Here is a 19,040-nt window from a genome sequence, read left to right as displayed (position 1 = left end):
CCGCACACATAGTGATTATAATACAGTAGTAAATTGACTTCAACATCTTTCTTAATGACATCAGAGTGCAATTGTACCCTTGCATCCATACAGTCACTTTTCTCCTGATGAGTCACAATGATGTCAGAGTACAATTGTCACAATTGTTCTTCCCTAAATGTGCTCCAGGTCTGAATGCAAATGCAAATGCAACACTGTTGTCATTCGAGGAACTTCAACAAGAAAACTGTTGTACATTGATCTTGGTGTTACAAAAGACTGTGATGGGATTAAAAAAATATACAAAACATCACACTTTCTAAGTTGTTTGTAGCATAAGGTTGTCCTAAAAAGTGAGTGAGTGAGTATGGTTTTATGCCGCTTTTAGCAATATTTCAGCAATATCACGGCAGGGGACACCAGAAATGGGCTTCACACATTGTACCCTTGTCAGAAATCGAACACGGGTCTTTGGCGTGACGAGCAAACGCTTTAACCACTAGGCTACCATACCACCCCTGTCCCAGAAAGATGACGTCAAAGATAGAAATTGAAACTTTTTCATTACGGATGACGGGAATTGAACCCACAATCTCCTGATCAGTAACCTAGCTACTAAACCACAGAACTGGTTAAAAACAAGTGCTTCATCAGAAGGTACCACGTTAAGTGTGTATTTTCTGGCCAGACATATTTTTCTAGCATTTCTTTAGGCTGTCGTAACACACTTTGAACATAATATTAAACATATATTAATAAATGTTGTTTCTTTGGTACATGAGTCAGAACATGCTTTTTGGTTTGGGCCGAAAATGGAAATCCTTCCACTTGGGTTTTACATTTCAACCATAACCTCAGAGGCATGTTACATGGAGACTGGAACTACGATTTGATAAGTTTTGAGAACTGTCATTGTCATCATAAGATACAGACCTACAAAAGACACTTGTTTACAAGACTGATTAGGCTTGATTGATTTCACATAATTCAGAGTATGGTTTTACAGCGCTTTTTGTAATGTTCCAGCAATATCATGGTAGTGGACATCAGCAAATGGCCTTCACACATTGTACCCATGCAGAGAACCGACCTCGTGTTTTCAGCATGATGAGCAATCGCTAAACCATAATCTGTACATAACAGAGTCTCGACCTGACAGTCGAATGATTAATATCATTGATGATGATCCAGTGATTAACACCATGGGCATCGATACAATGACTTGAAATCAACCAAGTCACCAAAACTAACCACCTGATCCATTTAGTCCAGACAATAGCATCCAACTAGAGGTGTTTCCATGTACCGTAAACTACGGTAAAATAAAGTCAAAGGGACCAATAATTTTAGTTCGTTATTATCGTAGTTCGTTATAGGCATACATACATCATATATACAGCAAATCACCGGTGCCAAAGGACCAGTTCGTTATATCCGTCGGTTCGTTATAAGCGTGTTCATTACAAATGTAGTTTACTGTACTTGAAAACACAGAAGCAGCCCCTCCACCACCATTCAAAATTCAAGTCCTAAAACGCCACCATTTACTTCCGGTGGAAAAAGATTACTTCCAGACCTTAACTTTATATCAAGACAGCTTTATAAGTTCCAACAATTGTCCAGGGAGCAGTTCCACAAAGCGATATTAACGCTAACTCCCATTCTTTATCACTGGCTTACGACAGAAGTAGTGCTAAGACCACTCTCTGGAATGAGGCCCAGTCTCAGGTTTGTACAAGTAAAAGTACAACAGTAACTGGCAATACAACCGTGTCTTACAATAAATTTAAAGATGACCTTGACCTTCGATAGACATAACACCAAGTGGAAGGACTTGAACAATACCTGCAAATATAAAGTTACACGGCCGTAGAGGTGACCATGCCTCAGAAACTCCAAAGGACATGACCATGTTTTATAAAACCCTTAACCCTGACAATGATCTTTAATTGTTTCTGACCAAAACCTTTGCAAAGCAGAGTCCCATTAAGAGAAGGTATGCAGGTAAGTTTAATGATAAATTCATAAATACTTAGTGTTGAGTGTTGCAGAAATGTTTCCAATCTTCTGACCTGTACCCTTGACGTTTTTAAGTCCCAAAGAATTCCCCAAACCCATTTGGAAGAGGTCTTTGGAAGAATGATCTCTAATATCAATAATCTTTGTGTAGTAGTCACTAGAAAATTCACTGGCTGTGGCAGTTAAATTCAAACAAAACCTTAAAACAGTCCCGTTTCACGAGGCTGCTTATTGGTTATCACATGACCAGCACTTCCCAGTAAAATATATCAGTTTAAAAGCTTTCCCAAAAGAACAAGAAAAAATTTAAATGCTTCTATATACGTGTGTACGCTCTTCATCTGTTGATGATGGTGATAACTATCACACATATTTTGTAGAACATACCAGATTACACACAACAGGAAAAATATGCTGATTACAATACACTGACTCTCTGAGACAATATGCCCACATTTAAAATCCGTGACCTACTTTCAAAAGTCTGACACCAATCACACAGAACAAAGTTTAATAAGATCACACACGCTTACAAAATCACACATTCTGTCACCCACGAGGAACTGGCCTCCAATCTGAAGTCAACCTACACCAATACAATTTCTTAGTTGAGTCTGTACATGGAGTAGAATCTGCATGGACATTTGTTATTTAATGGCACAGCCTTTAGTAATTGCATCTCAAGCTTGAGAGTGCACACATTTCCAGTCCGATTCATACTGGTGAACGTCTCTATACGAAGCACTAGCTCACAAGAAAGTGTGACAACCCTGAATACACATACCGTATTTGACGTAATAAGCACCCTGCTCTAACAAGCGCCCACGGCGATATTTGCTAATATATTGGCTAGTGAACAATCCCAATAAGTACCCCTTCCGATTGATCAATGTAAACAAGACTTATTTATTCGTGTATAATTCGCACTTGTGTGTTATATGCACCCTTAATTATGGGCAGTTAAATTCTGGAAAAAGTTATCTGTCGTGTATAATACGCACAGACTTTTCTTTTGTATCATTTCAGGCTGTCAGCATAAACCACGAAATTTACGATCTTTCTACTCTGTGTTGTTTTTTTCACCAAAATTCTATTCTAATAGAGTCCCTATTTCTAATTTTGAGAGCGCCCTGGGCGCTTATCATGTTAAATACGGTATACTCTCTTCAATACGTGATTTCCCTGGCCACATCTCCTCTTGTTCTGATGGCAGAGTTACCTTATGTTCTACAAACATACAACACTCTTCCTTCCTGCAGTCTAATGTATTAGGTTGTTTCCACCTATGATGACACTCATAGCACCAACTCTCTGTCTGGAGGTAGAGGTGAGAAGTACCAGTCCACCTTCTCCTGGCTCACTTCCTGGATGCTGGCGGGGTTCCATGCCGGACTGTTGTCCTTGTCCACCAAAACTGAGACAGGACAGAAGGCTCATGTGCAAAGGTTTGTTTGTTTGTTTGTTTGTTTGTTTGTTTAACGCCGCATTCAGCAATATTCCAGCTATATGAAGACGTAAATAATCGAGTCATGATATCATGAGCATTGATCCATGCAATTGGGATACGATGACATGCATCTGCCAAGTCAGCGAGCCTGACCACCTGATCCCGTTAGTCGCCTCTTATGACAATCATGAGTAGCTGAAGACCAATGGGTCATGTGCAAAGGTACATAAGTAAGGTGATTATCATAATACAGTGACCACATGTCCAGACATTGCTGAATGAAAACAGAATTACTTGGTTGGTTGGTTTGTTGTTTAATGCCGCACTCAGCAATATTGCAGCTATATGACGGCGGTCTGTAAATAATTGAGTCCGGACCAATCAATCCAGTGATTAATATCATGAGCATCGATCCGCCAAATTGGGATCGATGACTTGCATCAACCAAGTCAGCGAGCCTGACCACCCAATCCCGGAAAACAGAATTGGTGAGACAGAGATATTGGTTTTACGCTGTTTTGAAGTGTATGTCACTGGGTGTCATCTTGATGTGGGAGGAGAGCCCAAAGTGATGCAGGTCTTAGAAGTTAACCACTTTGGTGAAATCCAAAGGTAAGGTGGTGACAAAACTAGAAACATAATCAGGACAGTTCTGAGATTCAAACACATGTTCATAGGCTTCTGACACAGCCAAGGGATGCAACTCTGCACAGCAAATTGCAGCCTGTTAGAGCACTGGCCTCTCACAGTGGATGTATCTTCAACCTATAAGTTGATTTCTTCTCACATCAATAGTGTGAATTCGTTTAGTAGTGACAAAACAGTACATTGCAATACATTTGATGCAATGTATGTCAGCCCAAATGTGCCTGAAGATTTATTAGCCCCAAATTGCCAAACATTCCCCACCATTCCCCACCATATAGAGTTAAACCTTGTTTATCTAAACAGTTGCTGTTTTTAACCACATCCAAGTCATGCAAGACCATGAGTATCGTGAAGTCTACCTGCTCGGACTCCCTCATAGAAGTCCCGGTCCTCGAGACAGCGCTGGGACAACCTATACTCCATGTTCAGCACCTGCTGCAGCGTCATCGTGGCCCCTTCTCGCAGCTGCCTTAATGTCACCTTCATCGACGTTGGAGACTGGGAACAGAAAAGCATAAAACAAAGCCCTTCAGTTTCATTATCTGTGAACTACTTGCACTATAGCGACATTTCCACATGGATCCTTGTGCCGTTGTCAAGCAAGACTGAATAATGTGGGCATGGTACAGAATCATATGTAGTAGGTCAAGGATTAACAGTAACAACACTTTACATACATAAAAGAGAAATTATCATGAAAGTGATAAATAATAACAACAGAAGGATAAAAATACATATGCAGTCTTGCTTGACAAAGATACAAGGACCTATTGAAGTTGTCATCCATACTTGTGTCATCCGTCAGCTTCTAAGAAATACCTATCACACAGACTTTACCACATACAGAGAAAGCAGAAATAATTTTTCCTGCTGATTCAGAAATGTATTTTGTCCTGATGGGACTTCAATCAAACTTTAACCTTTATAGGATTCAAACTGTGATTCTCTGACTGTCAAGTCACTGACATTAATTACCATTTTTCATTCTCTTAATTATTCAAGGATGCATTCTGTGAGTGTATATTACGCCACAACATAGATATCAAAACAGCATTTTTCACTCTATTTATTATTTAAGGATGCATTTTGTGAGTGTATTTTATGTCCACAGATATCAAAGCAGACATGTTATGTCCACTTCAATTATTAACATGCTTAATGTCAGCTTTGTTGTAAACATCACGTTCAGTAAAAACTTCAGCCCTGTGGGATCTGGGTGAGAATAGGTCCCTAGCAGCCGATGATAGTTGTGAGAGATAACATAATGAATGGAGAGGTAAGACTCGGTCACTTGGTTGATTGCGGGTCATCATACGTGTGGATCGATCACTGGATTGTCTGATCCAACCTCAATTATGTACACACTGTTATAAAGGCCTGCTTCACCATACCATCTTCTTGAGGAGGCCGAGCTGCTTCAGGGCCCACTCCGATCCATCCTTCTCAAGGTTATGGAATATGTCTTCCAAGGTGTTGGCCGCGAACAGTGTGTCGATGCTGTCCAGGTGAGGCTTCAGCACAAAGGCCCTCTGGGGATCAGAGCTCTGCAGCGAGATCGATGGACCATTTGATAATGTTCTCATAATGTCTGACCTACTTACATACAGCATGTGCAGAGTTGAGACCCTAAGTTGTCCCATAACCTATGATTGTAGGTTCGAATCCTGGTTCTCCCCGATTATCTTTCCAGGTTAATCACCCTACACATGCTAGTTGGTTTCACAAGAGTGATAAAGGTCTAATACTTGCATCAAATTGGGCTTTACCCCCACATCAAGGTGACATTCGGTGATATAACTGAAATAGTTGAAAGATGTAGACCAACCACATGCTGTGCAGTGACTCTTTGTTTTTATTTGTCAGTGTACTTTGACTCCTACACTACAGTAGTTAAGTTGGTCTTGCAATACATCATGACACTGAATTGTCACACTAATTGGGATAACTGCCAATATAAGATGAAGATGGATTCTCTTGGTCAATATGCAAAAAGGCAGTAAAGGTGAATAAAGATAAAATAAATAATTAAAAATTACTTGAAAGACCTGATTTGTGGTTAAAATGAGTGACTTGGCTAAATTTTGTGACAACAGGTCGAGACAGTGAGGACGATTGCTCATGCTGTCAACCACTGGTTTGCATGGCCATAGATCAATAGGCTGGTGTGATATTGAAGGATATTAGCTGACTTAGGCATTATGTCTCTTATCATTCATATCATGTGATCATATAAGATAACACAAAATCAAGCTTTCGTCAAAATTGCTTCTGATGTATAGGCTTAAAAAATATTTAAAAAAGTGGTTCTCAGCTAATGGCTTTTGAAAATACTGTGCGGGCGGCTGTGGTTTGTTTGTTTTTTAGTGTGTAACCAAATAAACAGTTGAGTATGTAAGGATTTTCTTGTGTTGGAAAATAAATACGAAACATGCGGAGAACTTAATGATGATTTGGGCGGTCCCCGAGAACGAAGACTATTTATTTTTAGCCTTATCATAATGATCATACCTACTTACACACTGGATGTGAACAGTTGCATCCCTCAGAACAATATATAAAATGTAGATAGGGAAAATGAAAACTTGACAACCCCTCTACCACAATATTATTGACCATATTTGCGTTTTATCTCATTACTTAGTTTTGACTTCTCAATACACATCTGCAGGAATTTGTATCAGTACCAACCTGTTTATGGAACTTGTTGAGAACCTGTGAAATGTCGGATTTTTGGGGCTTCTGTAGTTCCATCAGGGCTTTTTCCAAGTCAGGTAGCTGAACATGAAAAGCACACAGCATGTCAATAGAGCCAGTGTCATGGTCACAATAGGCATCTGTAACTCAACTCATCCATAAGTAAACTCTCTGTCTGTTGTTCAATAAATATATTGCTAGTGATTCCTTGGCATTTCATTGGCTAAGCAAGCAATTTTTTTGTTTTTTTGTTCCGGTTTTATAACTAAATTTGTTTAGGCCACGCCCACAAACGAACTACTATTTCCTGACAAACTGATAATATTTGTTTGTTGTTTAACGCCGCACTCAGCAATATCCCAGCTATATGACAGCTACCTGTAAATAATCAAGTCTGGACCAGACAATCCAGTCATTGACATCATGAGCATCCCTCTACACAATTGGGATACGATGACATGCATCAACCAAGTCAGCGAGCCTGACCACCCGATTCCGTTAGCTGCCTCTTACAACAAGCATAGTCGCCTTAAACTGATAATAAAATTAGCAGAGCTTGTGTTTCATTATTGCGCATACTTAATGATAAGAATTGACTTCAATATGTGTCTGCATTAATGAGGTTACAAACATAATAGAATACACAAAGAGTGCACACCGATTTTGCGTTTGAACCTCATGAGTGAGTGAGTGAGTGAGTGAGGGAGCGAGCATGGTTTTACACCGCTTTAAGCAATATTACAGCAATATCACAGCGGGGGACGCCAGAAATGGGCTTCACACATTGTACCCATGTCGGGAATCGAACCTGGGTCTTTGGCGTGACGCACAAACACTTTAACCACTAGGCTTCCCGACTGGCCCCCTTACCTCATAAACGCAGAAACATACTGAAGTCATTTCTGTAATAAAAGATGTCACAAGTATATCAGTTAAACTAAAGAGTTTGAAATACCTGCTGTGAGTTTACGAAATGTGTGGCTACTCCAGCTGCATGCACATCCTGGCCCTTCAACCGGAATCCCGTCAGTGCCAGGAAGGTACCAATCTGTCCATGGAGGCGCGGCAGGAAGTGCCCTCCACCCACGTCAGGGAATAACCCTGGCACAACAGAAGAAAGATGGCACTGAGAAATACCATCACAGAAACCTAAATCTTCAGTCAGAGTAAGGGACGGAGTTGTCTTTTACGTTGCTGTGAACAACATTTTAGTCCTAAAGATGCATGTAATGGAGACGATTACCACTTTGGTGAAACCCACAGGTATGGTGCTGATGAACCGAAGGTCCTAATGAGGTTGAACCTGGGATTCAAACCCACGGTTGAGTCATTGAGTTTTATGCCTCTTGAATCACACTATAGAGGAAAACCAAGAGCGTGGAAACATAGTATCAAGGGAGACAACTATGTTATCGCCAGAGTTTCAGAGTGAGCGGGTATGGTTTTATGCCACTTTTAGCAATATTCCAGCAATATCATGGCAGGGGACACCAGAAATGGGCTTCACACATTGTACCCATGTGGGGAATCAAACCTGGGTTCTTCGGCGTGACGAGCAAACGCTTTAACCACTAGGCTACCCCACCGCTCCATGAGTTTCAGAAGAAGCTGAATGTTATTTGTGTAAGGTTGGAATGGGTCTCATGGATATCAATGGGGTTTACATAATCAATTCTTCTACACATATCTTTGTATTGTTAATCCTGCGTATTCTGCAGCTACTCTCACCTATAGCAGTCTCTGGCATGGCAAACATAGTCCTTTCCGTGGCCACCCGGAACATCCCATGGACAGACAGACCAACACCCTGTAACATTGTACCCAAGTCATGACACAACAGCAGGACCACAAACTTCTCCCATTAGGATGAATGTAGCAATCAAAATTAAAATGCTTGACAAATAGAGAATCTCACCCGAGTGTCTTTTGATATCAAATATATCAACACGAGTTGATAAAAGTGGAAAAATTCCGAGGCTTGATATCAAAAGACACGAGGGTGAGATTTTATTTATCATCCAACATCATTCTTCCAACTTTTTCAATTTGTAGACAATAATTAGCAGTGTCTTCAGTGTAAATAGTACTGCTAACAGTTTCAGTAGCAGAGCCATTAGTGATGTCATTTGATTATGACGTCATGGTAACCAGTGACGTCACAATGGTCTGCAAAGCATCATGATGTAATTTCATTGCAGCGATATCTACAGTGTAGACATTGCTTGATCTCCTCCAAGCGATATCTCCTGTGGGAGCCAGTTTTGGATGATAAATACTTTATTATACTATAACTATAACTATTTAACATTGCATCAAAGGTAATTGCACTAGCCAATTGATATACCATGCTACAGTTTCACATGGACACTCCACTCAGACACAGTATTCTGACTCCGAGCCGACCAGTCCTTGTTTTAGCCCCCCTTTAAGCCGAGCACCAGGCAGAGTAACAAGTACCATAGACCTCTGCTCTCCGGGCAGATGCTCTATCCACTAGACCACAGGGGTTGTTGAGTTGAGTAATAAATCACATGATATAAATCATAAATGACGCCATATTCAGCAAATTCCACTGCACCCTGCTGATTCAAGGTCAAACAAACAATGTCATCAGCATAAGAAAATATCCACGCTGTCACAAATACATAGTGTAACCACACATCAGATCTTACAAGTATGGAATCTCCACAGGGCAGGTGGTGTAGTCTAGGGGTTAAAGCATTTGTCGTTACACTGAAGACCTGGGTTCGATTCCCCACAAGGGTACAATGCAGGGGTCCGGAAAATGTAAAATCCCAATTGGACATTTGCATTTACGCCACGCCCCCTTCAAATAGCATATTTTAGTACGACTTTTCAAACACATTACAGGTTGTTACGTATACATAATATGATGAAATAAACAATATAAACACTGATATAATGTGTGAAGCCCATGTCTGGTGTCCCATTTCTGGTGCAGGGTAAAACCATATTCACTCTCTCTGTGTAATCTCCACTAATTGGGATTAAATTGTGATCGTGCCATGTCAAGGATGTCATGCAGAAAATTCTTATCCTGGGTACTCACCCCTCCCATCGTAATGCCATCAATCATGGCAATGTATGGCAGCTTGTAGGTACCTGGAAGGACAGAGCATCATCATTACATCAACGACACAGCATCTTCACAGACGTCTCACTGCACACAAACACGGAAGTGAGATGTCTCACTGCATACTTGCACAGAACTGAGATGTCACATTGCACATGGCACAGAAATGAGTGAGTGAGTATAGTTTTACGCCGCTTTTAGCAATATTCCAACAACATCACGGCATGGGACACCAGAAATGGGGTTCACACGGTGTACCCATGGGGGGAATTGAACCCCGGTCTTCCGTGTGATGCTTTAACCTGGCACAGAAGTGAGACGTCACATTGCACCTGGCACAGAGCTGAGTCGTCATATTAACAACAAATATAAAATGCTGATTTTGTCAGTTAACACAGTCCTATTCCTTTCTATAAATAACTAATAAGACACAAACATACAGAGACTTGTCCTCATGTAATATTTCAGATATACCACATCCTGTCTGATTAATGTTAAGAGACAAGCCCATAGTCATACAGGTTCAATAAACAGATTAAATGAGATCTCTTATCAATAACTGAACTGGGCCATCGACAGACTGGAAACAACACTTGCCAATATGATTATTCAATATGTACTCTTCAAAGAAGAAGTCCCTCGATAGACGATCTCCGGTCTTTCCTGCTTCAGTGATGGCTGAAAAGAGAAATACATTTATGCGAGACTGGGCCAGCTGCTACCTTGCAAGTGATGGAAATTTACCTTGAAACACTACCAGTCAGAATATGATAACCATTATCTAGCCAAAATCATGATCAGAACACCATCAACATTGAGAAAAATTGCTTTGGATTTGAGAGATGCTAATGCCTAAACCTGCCTGTCACCACCTGCTTGTATGTAGACATCCCTTACTCTCCCCACCCACACCTAGACCCTCCACACTCCCCTCCACCTACCTCGCAAGTCACCACCTGCTTGTATGTAGACATTCCTTACTCTCCCCACCCACACCTAGACCCTCCACACTCCCCCCACCTACCTCGCACATCACAACCTGCTTGTATGTAGACATCCCTTTCTCTCCCCACCCACACCTAGACCCTCCACACTCCCCCCACCTACCTCGCACATCACCACCTGCTTGTATGTAGACATCCCTTACTCTCCCCACCCACACCTAGACCCTCCACACTCCCCCCACCTACCTCGCACATCACCACCTGCTTGTATGTAGACATCCCTTACTCTCCCCACCCACACCTAGACTCTCCACACTCCCCTCCACCTACCTCGCACATCACCACCTGCTTGTATGTAGACATCCCTTACTCTCCCCACCCACACCTAGACTCTCCACACTCCCCCACCTACCTCGCACATCACCACCTGCTTGTATGTAGACATCCCTTACTCTCCCCACCCACACCTAGACTCTCCACACTCCCCCACCTACCTCGCACATCACCACCTGCTTGTATGTAGACATCCCTTACTCTCCCCACCCACACCTAGACCCTCCACACTCCCCCTACCTACCTCGCACGTCAACACTTGCTTGTATGTAGACATTCCTTACTCTCCCCACCCACATGTAGACCCTCCACACTCCCCCCTGTCCCTACAGCGCACGTCACCACCTGCTTGTATGTAGATATCCCTTACTCTCCCCACTCACACCTAGAACCTCCACACTCCCCCCCCACCCCACCTACCTCGCACGTCACCACCTGCACAGAAGGCTTTGTCACCTGTTCCTTTCATTATCACCATAGAGACGGCAGGATCTGACTCCCAGCTCTAAACAGGAGAGAGTAGAGCAATTAGAATGAACAGACACCTCAAGGACATAAGTCCTAATATTCATAATCTCGCATTCCACAATTTGCACCATATATTTTTTTCACTTTTACTTATGAAAAGCAGTGCTATAAGGGATGTAAACTATTCAATGAAACCATGTCTACTCAAACCATGTACTCAAATAAGAGACCTGTGAAGATGCAGGTACAGATAGGTTTTCAGCAACCAATGCTTGTCGTAAGAGGCAACTGCAACTAATAGGATCGGTTGGTCAGTCTTGCTGACTTGGTTGATACATGTCATTGAATCCCAACTGCGTGGATTGATGCTCATGATGTCAATCACTGGATTGTCTGGTCCAGACTCGATTATTTACAGATCGCCGCCATACAGCTAGAATATTGCTGGGTGCGGCATTAAACAACAACCAAACATAAGAAGAACTTTAAGAAAATCCCAATCTTGAATAAAATAACAATTTCTTTCACAGTTTGTCTGCCAGGGGCACTAAGTAATATTTTAGAATCCAGGATAAAGACCTGATACAAAGGTTGTGAAGTATTGACAATGAGTGAGTGAGTGAGTATGGTTTTATGCCGCTTTTAGCAATATTCCAGCAATATCACGGCGGGGGACACCAGAAATGGCTTCACACATTGTACCCATGTCGGGAATCACACCCGGATCTTCGGCGTGACGAGCGAACACTTTAATCACTAGGCTACCCGACCACCCCTATTGACAATGATCACAAGGTAGCTCCTGCTAAAACCTTGATAATTGTGATTTTTTTTTCTAAACTTTATTCACCAGCATACATTCATCCCATGGCTACTGATAGACACTCACCTTCATTTGGGAGTAGATCTTCCTGGCCATGGACAAGTTGAGTGAGTTGAGGGCCTTTGGCCGATTTAAAACAATCACACGCTTGTCGCCAACACACTCAAATAACACCTCATCTGTTGCACTTGAAAACATTTTCTGGAAGAAAAGAACAAATGTATGTAATTTTCCTTTATTAGGTGATTCACTCAAATATTGTATTTACACACAGTTACTGAAACTTCTTCATTGAGTGAAGTTAAGTCTTCAACACAGTTTGTTTGTTGTTTCACGCCACACTCAGCAATATTCCAGCTATATGACTGTGGTCTGCAGTCTGCAAAAGTCTGGACCAGACAATCAATCCAGTGATGGACATCATTAGCATCAGTCTACTCAATTGGGATTCAATGACATATATGAACCAAGTCGGCGAGCCTGACCCCTCAATCCCGTTAGTAGCTTCTTATGACAACATAATCACCTCTTACAGCAAACATGGGTAGCTGAAGACCTATTCTAACCCAGAACTTCACGGGCCTTTCAAACACTGATTATCATAAGAATAACCTCATATGATAAAGAGAGTAATACCCTTTTGTGTTTCCATATTGTAAATGTCATACATTAGAAAGAAAAATTATTTTCTAATTTATGTTCCTTATATACAGCAAATAATCTCTCGCCATCCCTGGATAAGTCTGCAATCAGAGTCTATCAAATATAGATTACCAGGCAGTGGCGGCAGGCAGGTAGTGGTATCAAATATAATGCAGCATTAGAAATTGGCACTAGTGCTATAATCCTTGAGTGAGTGAGTGAGTTTGATTTTACGCCGCTTGTTCCAGCAAAATCACGGCGGGGGACACCAGAAATGGGCTTCACACATTGTACCCATGTCAGGAATCAAACCTGGGTCTTTGGCGTGACGAGTGAACGCTTTAACCAGTAGGCTTCCCGACCGCCCCTCGTACCTCATAAACGCAGAAACATACTGAAGTCATTTCTGTAATAAAGGATGTCACAAGTATATCACTTAAATTAAAGAGTGTCTTCGGCGTGACAAGCGAACGCTTTAACCACTAGGCAACCCGACCACCCCTCTATAGTCCTTGCCAAACTGCCCAATAGGTAAGATATCATAAGTACTTGTAGAAATCTGCCATTTTTATGGGTTTTGCTAGATGCCATAAAAATAAAGACTAGTAGACTAAAACAGTTACATTTTTCTATCACTGTATTGTGAGGTGACATGTCTGTGATATCTTTCTTCTAAAGTCAAAACAAAAAACAAATCAAGTCTTTGAAAGGCATTTTGAAGTCAAACACATAAGGAAGAGAATTTATGGATGTCAACTTCTTTATTTTGAGAAACACAACATTTTGGAGCATATACTTACTCCATTCATCAGGTGAATAAATGCTATGAAGCAGAGAACATATATATGTACATGTAAGAACAACAAAAGTCATAACATAACAAAGGTTCACCTGATGAAGAAGTACATATTCCGAAACATTGTGTTTCAAGTTGACATAAACAAATTTTCCTCCCTAACAAACCAATCCTTACCACATGATTTAGAATCACACGCAGTCGTCGTACAGACCTACAAGAAAAAGACATAATCAGGATACTGACAACATTGAAGAAACATCAGAATCTATAATTTCACAAAGAATCATGTATAGCTGCAGTGTGTGTTCAGTGCCACCCTAGCAATATTCCAGCTATAGGACACCGACCTGAAAACATAAACCTGAATGTTATGACTAAAATGGTTGCCAATGCGAACTAAATTTCAATTTGTCAACTGTCTAAAATTCAGAGGTTCCCAAATGACTACCTTGAAAAATATCTTGTGGTGACTAAATTCTACTGCTACACATATGTAGACACAAAAATAGTTATGTCTGCTTCTAATTGTACTCGCAAATAACCACCTAAAGTCAACAATGAACTGAAATACATAAATATTAATGTAATTAGTATTTTATTTTAGTTGATAGTTTATTGGATAAACAAGGATATACCTATGTAATCTAGTAACATAAATTGCATCATTGTTCAAGTCACAAATAACAAAACTCAAGTAGTTTCCACTAATATACAGTTCCAAGAGTTGTGCTATGACTTGTACATATAATAGTTATTTGATAAAAGATTCAAATTTCAAATGCTTTTGGCTACCTAATACTTCTTGATTTTACCACTGGCTACCTGGAACAAACTACTTGTACATGTTGTAGCCATATAGCTACTTGGTAAAAATTTAAACTTTGAGGCCTGAAACATAATGGAGTCTAGAACAATCGAGTGATGGATATCATGTTTGTTTGTTGTTTAATGCCGCACTCAGCAATATTCCAGCTATATGACAGTGGCCTGTAAATTATTTGATTCTGGACCATACAATCCAGTAAATGATATCATGAGCATCGATCCACACAATGGGGATACAATGACATGCATCAACCAAGTCAGCGAGCTGGAGCACCCAATCCCGTTAGTCGCCTCTTACGGCAAGCATAGGTTGCTGAAGACCTATTTTCCCCGGATCTTCACGGGTTGATGGATATTAAGGGGCAACAATCCATGCTATGGGTTTTCACTGACACTTAATCCACCAAGTCACCTCTTATGACCACCATAGGTGGACCAATTCCTAACTGGAAACCCTACAGGGGATTATCAGGGACAGTGTTTTCTTTTTTAGGACCTATAATCCATACTGTGAGAAATAAAACAGTGGGCTCTATATTAAAATCTCATTTAAATCAGATCTTAGTTCTCGCTACCCCTAAACAAAGATCTGAGGACACCCATTACAGATCACGTGAGATCGACCTTGCGCGAACTTTGACCGACCAATGGAATGACTGACAAGAAGTCGATATTAGCCAATGAGAAGGCAGCTTTCTCAGGCTTTATGGCACTAATTACAAATTGGCGACTACACTTCGAAACATATTTTGACAAATTCTCGCTTAAAAATTTGAAACCTGAACAAAAGAACATTCTGGAATGGCTATTAGATGGTCTAGATTGTGTGGATTCAGTCTTTAAGCCCGTAACTATCGTTCGGAATACATGTACCTCATATAAAAGTTTTCGAGGTTGCATGATTAGAAATCACATTCCGACTGTCACATTCATGATCTGATTGGTGGGATGAAAGGTTCTGACATGACCCCTAATGGGATGTCCTCAGATCTTTGTTTAGCGGATGCAAGAACTAAGATCTGATTTTAATGAGATTGTATTAAAACATGTGTCTTGGTCTTGTGTAATGTATTTAACTGGTCGACTGCCACTGTGAACAAGGAAAATTAAACCACCTACCCTCTGAACATGGCTAGAGTTCTGCAACAGAGACAAATCAAACAATTAATCACCGTATAACCAAGACTGTAGTGGTGTAACGATACAGCGAAAGAAACTGTTGAACAACAAGCTTATACACATTCTCTAGTATTTCCCAGTTGGATATATAACGGCACAACATTCACACTGCTCTCAAGCCTATATATTCCTGCCTTATAATATCCCATCTTCTAACTGTGAAATAAAAAAACAAAACAATTCAGGGTTGTAATTCACCTGAGTGAGTAAGTGAGTTGGGTTTAACATCGCTTTTAACAGTATTCCAGTTATATCGCGGCATGTCAGCTTAATGTGGGAGGAAAGCCCAAAGTGATGCAGGTCTCAGACATTTACCACTTCAGTGAAACCCACGAGCAAGGAAGGGTATGGTGCTGACAAACCTAGAAACATATTCTGGGCGAACCGGGATTCAAACCCACAATCATAGGTTTCTGGTGTACCCAAGGGATGCAACTCTGCACAGCAGAATCGCGGCGCCTTAGACGACTGGGCCACCCGTGCCCCAATAATTCACCTGAAAAAAGAATGAATATCAACTTGCAAAATATGTAACTTATTGTGACCACCCCATATCGCCACACCTCTACTAGACTTAGTGTAATTGTCACATGAAAACATACATACACTTTGCAAATATTTTCATCATGTTCATAGGTAGATATAGTAAATGTAATTCACATATTAACTCTGATAAAGAACATCAAAGTTTTGTGTTGAATACTTAATTAATCTCATTCCATGATAATTGAAACTATTCATTGGTTGCAATGTGATAACGAATGTTTACATTGTGTAAATATGTATAAAAGTTGGTGTAAAATCAATCACCATACTGACCCGAGATCACTGCATCAACAAACACAGGAAAACTATTGAATAATCAAGTACAGTCTATCATCAGACCATCACTTTTTGTTTCTTTGTTGTTTCACTCCATACTCAGCATTATTGCAGCTATATGAAGGCGGTCTGTAAATAATCAAGTCTGGACCAGACAATTCAGTGATTGATATCATGACCATCGATCCACGCAATTGGGATTCGATGAGATGCATGAACCAAGTCAGCGAGCCTGACCACCTCATCCCGTTAGTCGCCTCTTACAACAAGCATAGTCACCTTTTACGGCAAGCATGGGTTGCTGAAGACCTATTCAACCCCGGATTTTCACGGGTCCAGACCATAACTAGTCCACAGGATACATTCAATGCAATCTAACAATAACATAATGCTGAATTTACATTCAGATACCTGAGCTAGCAGACAGCAAAAACATCAGTCATGCTGATAATGCATTATGTCAGGACACATGAGTACTCGTAATTCCTGCATAGTTAAGCAGATCATGACACTTATTGGCTCTGCCTGCAAGGCTCTCACTCACAATCCACTTCGATGCTTAGTTGTTTTAGCATTTGGGTAGGCTACCCCTAACTTTGTCCATAGCCTTCAGATCCTCTTTCTGATGAAGCACACCTTCATGATCCAGAGGGTTAGGTACCCCTTGAATGATGCTTAGGGTTAGTTGTGAGTTATGGCACAGGTTAGCTATCCAGGGGGTGAAATACCAAAATAGACATCATTTGTCAAAGGTGTGGTCAGTAGCAAATTTTATGTGGTCTAGTTTACTCTGACTAACTGACTTAACAATGCAGATTCAGAATTTCAGAGCAATAGCCTGCAACCTCAGGGTATCGCTGTACTTGTTTTGTACACTAAACAGAACAAAATGCACTCACTAACCTTAATGATTATTCGTGTTCTCTATACACTGCTATATCAGATGTCATTTATTTTTCCTAACTAGACAAAAATATTCGATTTATGTTTTGCAATTTTGGTTTACTTTATTACCTAAACGAATCAAATTTTGGGAAAAACAAACAAAACAAAGCATATTTATATGTAGTGATATTTAAAACTGGCTAGTAACTTTTAACGAAAGCTAGCCAACCTGGCCAGCAATACTTTGAGACTATTTCACACACTGTAACTATCTCACCTCTTTTTAACTCATTTTCCAATGTTATTTGAAGAGAGTGTGTACATTTTTTTATTACTTTTCATGGGGGAAAATGGCTACCACAAATCAGGGTAAACAATCAAGTACTAAATATTTGTGATAGCGTCCATGGTCCAGTGGTAAAGTGTTGGCTTATTAGATAACTCATTACATTAGGATGATTGGCAAAGCTGTGCTCTTCATCCTTACAACGCGTGTTTGATCCCCACGTGCAGCAATTTAAAATCCGATAAAACGCGCACCTTGTAAATTACAGTACTTCCGTAATTTCAGCTCGAGGTGACGTGTTTACATTGTTTACATTGTGCCACCGTCTTGACACGAAAATAGGTGACGTGTCTAATATCTGTCACCATTCTTGATTGAATGTTCCATGCTCTGACCATGTAACGCTTCTTTTCTTTAAACATTACATGGAGCTTCGAACGCAGGTTACCACGTCTATGAAATATGATCAGCTGATGAATTCGTCTCCGAATACTCAGCCTCATGTGGGCTACTGATGCGTGTTGATTAATATTTGGTAGATATTGCGAAAAGTTGTTGTCTACAGTTAATGACAACAACATACCTTCTAACTATGAAAGTAATTTAACAATTGCAGAGACATATTTTGTATCAAAGCGGCTTTGTTCCAACAGTACCATACAAATAACACTATCTCACCCAAAGTCCCTGACCGGCAAAGTAGAAACTCTTCTCTGTTGGAGGAGAGTTTTATCTGCACAGACTCGATTATCCATCCAGTGTAAAGCTGGTTATCCAAAATCACTATCATATCAGCGGCGTGTTTTGTTGTGTTCACATTTGGAAGAAAGACAAACATCACATCATCATCCACCAGTAGTGTATCACTATATGTTTCACCAACATTGCTTGTTACAGCTATTGTGAATAGGCCTGACCTGCACCTTCAAATGGAATGAAGCGGACCTAAAATCAGACGCGTCGTCAAGTTCTTGTAATGCTTCACGTGAAAAATATAGACTATATCCGACACGAGTCAAGTGCCTCTATGCGTTCTGCACTGATAAGAAACAATCATAACATTACCCGTATTGTAAAGTAAACAATTATATAAGACACAACACAAAACACAACCAATACCCGATACATCAAATCGCTTGTTTATTTTTGTTTC

At 40.5% G+C, this 19,040-nt stretch overlaps 1 protein-coding gene across 1 annotated transcript; it reads right to left on the bottom strand.

Moving 5' to 3' along the window:
• Positions 1-3,023: 3,023 nt before the first annotated feature.
• On the bottom strand, positions 3,024-18,657 carry LOC124115031 (3-hydroxyisobutyryl-CoA hydrolase, mitochondrial-like). The gene is made up of 13 exons (XM_048382454.1): positions 18,566-18,657; positions 15,835-15,855; positions 14,065-14,101; positions 12,516-12,650; positions 11,579-11,663; positions 10,479-10,559; positions 9,858-9,910; positions 8,516-8,594; positions 7,743-7,888; positions 6,782-6,868; positions 5,485-5,637; positions 4,453-4,591; positions 3,024-3,412 (listed from the first exon to the last, which is right to left on the bottom strand). The coding sequence occupies exons 1-13, from the start codon at positions 18,640-18,642 to the stop codon at positions 3,294-3,296; spliced, it is 1,212 nt and encodes a 403-aa protein (XP_048238411.1). The 5' UTR covers positions 18,643-18,657; the 3' UTR covers positions 3,024-3,293.
• Between the last annotated feature and the right edge of the window lie 383 nt (positions 18,658-19,040).

The sequence above is a fragment of the Haliotis rufescens genome, unplaced genomic scaffold (assembly GCF_023055435.1).
Source record: "Haliotis rufescens isolate VD_foot unplaced genomic scaffold, xgHalRufe1.0.p SCAF_4, whole genome shotgun sequence".
NCBI classification, from domain to species: Eukaryota; Metazoa; Mollusca; class Gastropoda; order Lepetellida; family Haliotidae; genus Haliotis; species Haliotis rufescens.
This window is presented reverse-complemented; position numbering and strand designations above follow the sequence as displayed.

Excerpts from the sequence above, each read along its gene's own strand:
- LOC124115031 (XM_048382454.1), bottom strand. The coding sequence starts at position 18,642 with ATGGATAATCGAGTCTGTGCAGATAAAACTCTCCTCCAACAGAGAAGA. Across the intron at positions 12,651-14,064 it reads GTGTGATTCTAAATCATGTG|AAAATGTTTTCAAGTGCAAC; the intron begins GTAAGGATTGGT and ends CTTTTCTTCCAG. Across the intron at positions 11,664-12,515 it reads AGATCTACTCCCAAATGAAG|AGCTGGGAGTCAGATCCTGC; the intron begins GTGAGTGTCTAT and ends TCTCCTGTTTAG.